At 43.4% G+C, this 8,800-nt stretch overlaps 1 protein-coding gene across 1 annotated transcript in view; it reads left to right on the top strand.

Annotated features, from left to right (window-relative positions):
* Positions 1-651: 651 nt before the first annotated feature.
* The window catches only part of ACTL6A (actin like 6A), a 25,876-nt gene continuing 17,727 nt past the window's right edge, over positions 652-8,800 (top strand). Inside the window, exon 1 of the mRNA XM_004708601.4 lies at positions 652-771. Within this exon, the coding sequence (XP_004708658.1) occupies positions 747-771 (25 nt within the window). The 5' untranslated portion in view covers positions 652-746. The remainder of the gene's footprint in view (positions 772-8,800) is intronic.

The following is an 8,800-nucleotide window of genomic DNA, read 5'->3' as shown; positions in this document are numbered from 1 at the left end:
TGCTGCTGCTTTAGAATATTTAAAGTGCTATAAATGCATCATTCTCTGAATGATTAGTGACCATTTCTTACACTTGCAAAACCCTTTCAAGACAAACTGATTGATTCCCTGTGCCCTAAAAAGAAGCGCAAGATTTTCATTCTTGCAATATAAAGAGTTAGTGGACAATACTTCTTCTGGAAGGAAATGAATTCGTCGCACTCCGAAGCTGGGGATCGCTGCACGGAAAAAGCTTTACTTAATTTTTTTTTTTTTCCCCTTTTCTAAATTTCTAAACCACATTTCCAGCTGCCGGCTTTCCACTGCTCGCGGGCTCACAGCTCCCCGAGCCCCACCCCTGGAACCGCCCGGACGGGCCCGCTGGCCTTTCTCCTCCTCCTTCAGCTCCCTCCGCCCACTCTCCCGCCTATCCCGGTAAGCCCCGCCCCTTCCAGCTCCGCAACCCAACTCCCTTCCTCTTTCCGTCGCTTCCCCCGCATCCCCGATTGGCTCAACTAGCGGAGCCGCGGCGGGGGACGCAGTCCACTCTCATCCTGATTGGCCAGGCCTAGGTTGGCTCGCTCGCGATTGGCTGAGAAGAGGCGACAGCAAGTGTGGCTACGTTCGGTGGTGTGCGGACGCCGCTTTGTTGCCTGAGGGGGGTGGCGTTGGAAGTTAAGGGGGTCGCGGGTAGCGCTTCCCGGGACCCACAGCCGCAGCCCTCGCCGCCACTTCGCCAGGCATCCTTTAGCGTTGGAGTCGCAGCCATGAGCGGCGGCGTGTACGGGGGAGGTGAGTGAGTGCGGCGACCAGAGCGCGCGCGCGTTTTGGGCGTGTGGGGCTCGCAGCTGCGGCCCCTTCCGGTCTCCCCGAGTCTGGCCCGGCATCCCCGCCCCTGGAGCCCACCCGGGGCAACCAGCGCCTCCGGCCCCCGGAGCTGCTCCGCTCTCCGGGCGGCCCGGCGCGCGTGTACCTTGGGGAGGACCCGGCGGTTTGCGCTCGGAGATGGAGGCTAACGGCGCCCCGAGTCCTGAGCGAGCCGTGGGCGGAACTGAGCCGCGGCGGCCGCCGGGACCGGGACTGGGTCCGCGCCGTCCGCGCGGCGCGCACGCCCGCACGCCCTGCAGCCGCTCCCGGCTTCCCCCAAGTTCCCCGTGGGCGGGTCTGTTTGGGTCTAATTCGGGAACACGTGTGATTTAAGGCTGTCCAGACAGTTTGCCCGGGGACGCGGGCGCTGTCGGCTGTGGACTCGGTGCCGCAGCGGGAGCTGCAGGCACTGCGGCGTGAGGTCAGCCCCGCCGTTTGCTCATCCAGCCTTTGGCAACTTGCTTCTCCCGACCTGAGGCCCCCCCACATTCGTGGGACCCTCCAGGGAGGTTATCGTGAAGGTTAGATGAGCGAGCGCACGTCCGTACTACTCAAAGGCAGAGCAACACCTGGGAGTGTGGCAGAAATGCAGGGTTCCCCAGGTGATTTTGTATAGGATTCAGCGTTGCGTTTGCTGGGGCTTTCGTTGTGTCTCCCCTCCCCCCCCCCCAGTATTTCTTAGATATTTAATTGCTGTCATAATAAATACAGTAAGTGGCTTAATAAATGTGTTCTCAGGTTAGTCTAAATTGAGCGTAGCAGCTAACTCTAGGGGAAGGTCTTCCCTGCTTCTGTTCTCAATTCCTTGGCAATCTTTCTGTGACCTGACTTGCTACTCTGCCTTATCTGCTTGCTTTACTTTTTAAACACTATTGCTTTAAAACACTCGCTACAATGATAGGACCTCATCAGTGTAATAATGTAACAGAAAAAGCCCCTTTCCCAATGGGATTACATCCACAAGTACAGGTGTTAGGATTTATAACACATTTGGGTTGAGGACACATTTTAGTCTGTAATACAAAACATTGTATAATATGATGGGTGCAAATTAATAAAGTTAGCAAGTAACATTGAATGCATACCGCATACCAGCGGGTTTGCATGCATTGCATTTAACCCTTGTTTCTGTATTACCTAGTAGTGCCGGCTATAGCGAGTTATATACTGGGCTGCTAAAAGCAAGGTCAGCAGTTTGAAACTACCAACCATTCCTCGGAAGAAAGACGATCACTGCTGCCCTGATGATTTACAGTCTCAGCAACCCACAGGGACAGTTCCCCCCTGTTTTAGGGTTACTGTGAGCCGGCATTGACGCAGTGAGTTTCGGTTTGTTTCTGTGCTTTTTGGAATGCTGCTGTAACAAATACCGCAAGAGGGTCATCTTAAAAATTATTCTCTCACACAGATTAGGAAATTAGAAGTCTATATTCCAGTCCCCAGCTCTGGGGGAAGGCACTGGAGCTGGGGGATCATACTCAGTTTCTGTAATTCACAGAAGTTTTTGTAATCCTATTATTCCTCAGTTCCTTGACCATTTCCATGTGGCATGTCTCCACTTCACTGTGCTTGTTGCTCAGTGCATAACCATTTTATCCCCAAGAGAGGTTTAAGACACACTACCCTAGCATGGCCTCATTAAGGAAGCTCCAGGCTACTGGTATGGGGGTGAGGATTCCAACACCTAGTTTTCAGAGGCAGAATTTATTAAATTACACCATGCATTGAATCATTTATTCCACAACAACTATATGAGATACTGCTACTTCCTTTTTATTGAAAACGAAAAGGTTAAAAAACCTGGGGGAAAATGTCAATAGTTGTTTCAAGAAGACCAAGTATTATAAAGAAGCGTGCAAAGGCCTGGAGCTAGAAAACCAAAAGGGAAAGGCATGCTAAAGCAATTCTCAGACAGAAAGAACCAAAGAGAAAATTCAAGACTATAGTTGAAATACTGAAGGATACTGTGGGCACAGTACTGAAGGTCACAGGCAGGCATAAAAGATGGAAGGAATACACAGTCACTGAAAAAAAAGAATCGGAACTTCAAACATTTCAGGAGGTAGCATACGTTCAGGAACCAATCGTATTGAAGGGAGAAGTCCAAGCTTCACTTAAGGCGTTGGTGAAAGGGCTCCAGGAATTAATACATACCAAATGGATGCAACGCTGGAAGCATTCATTTACATTCCAAAGAGTGGTGATCTCACAGAATGTGGAAATTATCAAGCAATATCATTAATATCACATGTGAGTAAAATTTTCTGATGATAATTCAGTTTGTTGCAGCATTATATCCACAGAAAAATGTCCAATTTCAGCTGGGTTCAGAAGACGTCAAAGGATATCGTTGCTAATATACGTTAGTGGATTTTGACTGAAAGCAGAGACTACCAGAAAGATATTTTGCTTGTGTTGCGATTGCTATCCGTTGAAACATTGTGAAGAATGGAGACTCCAGAACATTTAATTGTAGAACCTGCACATGGGCCAAAACAGAACAAGGGGATAATGTGTGGTTTCAAATCAAAAAAGGTATGTGAGCTTATAATACAGGGAAACTATCTGAAGAAAGGGCGCAGCATCAGGACTGGAGGCAGGCTTATCACCCTGCAGTGTGCAGATAGAACAGCTTTGCTGAAAGTGAAGAGAACGTGAGGCATTCACCGGTGAGGGTCAAAGACTACAGCCTTCGAGATGGACTACATGTCAACATAAAACAAAAACCTCAGAACTGAGCCTCCCAGTAAGATAAGTGGAGAAAGGATTGACGGTTTCAAGGATATATATTTGGATTCACAATTGATGCGCAATAGAAGCAACAACAGCCCATCAAATGATTTATTGCATTGGGAAAACCTGCAAAAGATTTTTAAAGTGTTACCAAGCAGAAATGTTACTTTGAGGACTATGGTGCCCCTGACACAAGTCAGGGTATTTTTAAACACCTCCTGTATGTGTGAAAACGAAAATTAATGAAGAATGGATGTCTTTGAATTGCAGGGTTTGTGAAGAATATTGAATACACCATACCAACTTGACCTAAGGACAATGTAGACTGTCAGGAATGAACACATCTGTCTTAGAAGTAGTACAGCCAGGATGCTCCGTGGAAGTGAGAATGGCAGACTTCATCACATGTTCCTGGAACCGTGTTACCAGGAGGCACATGTCCATGGAGGACATCATGTTTGATGAAGTAGAGTTGAAGAAAAAGAGGAATACTCTTAATGCGATGGATTAACAGAGTGGCTAAAATAGTGGACTGAAACAAAGCAGTGGTTGCCAGGATGGCAAAGGGCAGGGCTGTATTTTATTCTGCTAACTCAGAAGTATCTTGTTGGCGCTTAACAACTGGAAGATGTTTATACAGAGAAACTATATTTACAATGTATCTACTATATAGAAACATCAAGGAGATATATATACAAAAATGTTCATTACTTAAAACTTCAAGAAGTAATGGGAAAACTCTTTTAGCGTCATTTTCCTATAAACTTCTTGAAGCCCCCTTGAATGTGACGTTGGGCCAATAACCTCTCTGCTTCGCTTTCCTCATTTGTAAAATAGGCATGATAACAGTACCAATGTCACAGACAGTTTAAGTAATTGGCTGTTAAATGTTTTAATGTACAAAAGTAGGAATAGTACCTGACACATAATAGCCCAGTAGGTGTTAAATGCTGTTAATATTATTATTACACTGCTTGTCAAGAGAAAAGGTAGAAATAATCTAATGGTCTCTCAGGGGAACAGATAAACTAAAGCTTACGCATGTGCATTATAAGATGAATCAGTTACATTGAATTGGTCTAGAGCTACAAGTTCAAACCTTAGAAGACCGCTTCTTTAAAAAACAAGTTATAAATATAAAGATGTATATGTATTTACATGTGTATGCACACATACATATACATTATGATACTTAGGTAATTCATTATGGGTGTATCCACATAAAATTATAAACATGCATGGAGTTAGAAATGTTAACTTTATAGTGATGATGTCTGAGGAGGGAGAAAGGGGAATTTATATGAATAGCTGCTTTTTTTTTGCACATAGCTGGAGCAAACATGACAAAAAGTGCATCTGTTTAATCTCAGTGGTGAGCAGAGAAATATACTTAATTACATAAATTTTTTAGTATGTTGACAATACTTCAGAAATTATACTGCATGTATTCACAACTGATGGTGTCTCTGCATGATTCCTGTTTTTTTAAATTAATACACTGTTTTATTTGGGTCTCTTACAACTCTTACTACGTTCCATACATAAATTGTAATGATTCCATTTTTTACATTGACAATTGAGAGGCTTAGTTTTATTTTTAATTTGAAAAAAAGCTTTTGCATTTGTTACATTTCCCAGGTAATGAGTCCTTCTTTAAATTTTCTGGTTCTAATTATTTTGGTTGAAACTAGAGATTCTGAAGAGCAAACTATTACATTTGTTTTCATTATTGCACTTTTAAAAGTTGAGTATGAATTGGTAAATCTTAGCACTATGGGTAAAGAAATACCTAACTCAGTTAACTAGTTAGCCAAACTTTTCAGCCTCTGTTCGTTACGAATTCATTTGATGCCCTCTTCTTATCCCACTGCACCAGGGGTTCTAACATTTTCAGAGTCCTGAATTCCTTTGACCATTTGGGAAGTTTGTTAACTACTACTCATAATGTTTTAAAATAGATTTTAAAATAAATAAATTTCAATAAAATAGAGTTCTATCCATGGACTCTTTGGGAGGCCCAGGGACTTCACGCTAGGAGTTTATCCCCTAATTTACCTTTTCATAGGTAATCTCCACTCTTTCATTTCATTTCCTACTTAAACATTGCTAGTTAATGTCAAATTTCTTAAGCCCCAACAAATTTATATCAATTTTTTGGGTTTTTTACCATCTTTCAGCATCAACACTTCTACCCGATGGCCCTGGGCACACGGAGTCTTCAAAAAGCTCATGGAAAATGTAATTTTAAAATATAAGCTTTATTTCTTAACATAACCTCCATCAAGGCCAAGACGCATTTGTAAGCAATGATAGCCATTTAGTCCACCCTGTCAAGTAAACGTTTGAACCTGCAAGGCACGAGGTTCAAATCCACCAGCTTTCCTCGACAGAAAGATGAGGTGGTCTACTCCTATGAAGATTTACAGCCTGGGAAATCCTATATAGCAGTGGTTCTCAACCTTCCTAATTAAAAGACAACCCTTTAATACAGTTCCTCATGTTGTGGTGACCTTCCCCCCCAACCATAAAATTACTTTTGTTGCTACTTCATTACTGTAATTTTGCTATTGTTAGGAATCAAGCAACTCCTGTGAAAGGGGCGATTGACCCCCCCCCAAAGAGGTCTTGACTCACAGGTTGAGAACGCTGCTCTATAGGGTCTCTAAGTCAATCCACTCAGTTGCCGGTGGTTTGATTAGGTTTTGGTAAAGAATTGAGGATCTTGGTAATTCAATCGTGTTAATGATGTCCTTTTTTTAATCTATCAACTGAAGAAAATATATGCTCTTTAAATATATTTTAAAATTAAAAGACAACAGAAAGAACCAAATCAGAACTATAAGGTGAATGCCCTATGATTTGCCATTGAAACTCTTGCAAAGTTGCTGCTGTCTGATGAGAGCAAAATTGCCCTTGTCTGTGTGTGGGGAAGGACTGTGGTGGAGCTATCCCGGGCATTTATTGACTAACTTTCTCGGAACAGTCTCATAACAATCAGGTGTCATCATTCTTCGATCCTCTAGTGCAACAGTTCTCAGCCTGTGGGTCGCGACCCCTTTGGGAGTTGAACGACCCTTTCACACGGGTTGCTCAATTCTTAACAGTAGCAAAATGACAGGAAGTAGCAACGAAAATAATTTTATGCTTGGGGGGGTCATCACAACATGAACTATTAAAGTTCATGCATTAGGAAGGTTGAGAACCACTGCTCTAGAAAGTCAACACATAAAATGCCTTGAATCTCCCCGAAAACTCATGACCTGTGGCCTTGACTGGTCCACTTTTGCTTTGTTTGGACCACATCCACCTTTTGGGAGCTATTGCTTTGTGCTTTGTCCTTAGGATCTAACTGGCAAAATTACGTTTCATCTCCTCTTAGAACTCATCAAAGCAATGCTTCAGGATCTTGGTCCCACACGTCTAAATGTTCCATTGACATTTCTGCTCTTGTCAGCAGCTGATCTTGGTGCACTAGTTTTGGCACCCAAGCAGAGAATTGTTCGCATTTTAATTCTTTAGAATTGTGTGAGCTGAATCCAATGAGATGTCGATGGTGTTGCCTATTGATTTTGCTCTAATTGTTGGTCCTCTGCAGTTAGATCATGAAGGAGATTGTTTCCTTGAAAATGGATGGGGGTGGTCTGCAGCTGCAGACTTCCTCTTCATGTGGGCCCTTTGTAAACTGCAGGTTTCGCTTGTGCATTGCCACATAGACTTTTAGTAAGTAGTGAGGATTTCACCATTCTTCTACCCCAGCTTCATCATATAAACTTGGTTAGGGGCTCTTATCAAACTGATGTTATCTTTCTTAGTGCCTCAAGCTAGATGTTGCTCAGACATGTTAGAGCATGATAGTACAAGTTTATTTCAGTGCTAAATTTTTGGAATCCGTGCATAGTTGGTTTTTTTTCTCTGTAGTACACATTTTCCATGAACTTTGTGAAGCCCTTTTATTTCCAGTTCAGCATGTCAGAAATATTGTCACCCTTCCCTGCCTGGCTTGACCTAAGCTGTCAGCAGCGTGTATCACCCTTTGGCTGTTTGGTTTTAGGAAGCCTAACATGTTAGATAAGCTTTACTTAAAGGTTTCTATACGTGTGTGAAGAAACCCTCAGCGTCAGGCGTCACCGCTAACAGCAGGAATGTACAAACTGATGATACCTTCATTTATGTAATTATCGCACAGACCTAGATTCTTCAGGTTACAAGAAACCTGTCTTCTTTTTCTTTCAGGGTCCTTATTTTCCCCCCCACTAATTGTTTGAATCTAATTGCTCATATAAATGGTAACTACTTGTACTGCATGGCATCCTTTTGAGATCCAGATTCACTTTGAGCCTATTTTCATTCTCTCTGTGGCCTTGAAGGCTGACCTCCAGACCGCATCCACAGGTTCTCTTTGCCCCTGGTTTTGGCTGAATTTGGCTTGTGGTAGATTAATGGTACAAGTTGGTCTTTCTCGTCTAGTATTACAATTAGTAGGGGCCCATTTCAGAAGTGTCCTAGATTGGATAAGTTAAAGCAGTGGGTCTCTTCCTAATGCCGCAACCCTTTAATACAGTTCCTCATGTTGTGGTGACCCCCCAACCATGAAATTATTTTTGTTGCTACTTCATCGCTGTAATTTTGCTACTGTTATTAATTGGGCGACCCCTATGAAAGGGTCATTCAACCCCCAAAGGGGTCACGACCCACAGGTTGAGAACCACTGACAATCATCATCTGATAGCATATTGATTACCTGGTTCCTTCCCCTTTGTGGCTGACTACATCCTTCACCTGAAGGTCACAGCTCCCTCAGGTAGTCCTCCCCATGCAACTCTCTCCCCAGTTCTGCTCTTCCGCCTAAGGATCTTGATGTAGTTAGTGCAGGGGTTGACAACCTGCGGCTCTTTTGGTACTTACATGTGGCTCTGAAGTGAAGTTGAGAATGAAAATAAAACTATCAGTTTCAAGTACTAAATTTTTGAAGGACATTATTCAGATAATGGTGATTTCATTTGTAAAACTACGTGTGGCTCTGGAATAACTTTTAACTTGTTTTGAGGACAGGATTAGTTCTTCTGTCTCAGAAATACCTGTGCTCCAGTGGATGAGGCATGGGGGCTGCTAACCACAAAGTCAGAAGTTTGAACGCCAGCTGTTTCAAGGGAGAAGATGAACTCGGCTCCCCTGAAGAGCTGTAGTCTTAGAAAGCCCCAGGGGCAGTTATATGAGGTTG

The sequence above is a fragment of the Echinops telfairi genome, unplaced genomic scaffold (genome assembly GCF_000313985.2).
Source record: "Echinops telfairi isolate 266 unplaced genomic scaffold, ASM31398v2 ScPeMD7_4225;HRSCAF=4972, whole genome shotgun sequence".
NCBI classification, from domain to species: Eukaryota; Metazoa; Chordata; class Mammalia; order Afrosoricida; family Tenrecidae; genus Echinops; species Echinops telfairi.
Note: the sequence above shows the minus strand (reverse complement) of the source record. Positions and strands in the feature narration are given on the sequence as shown.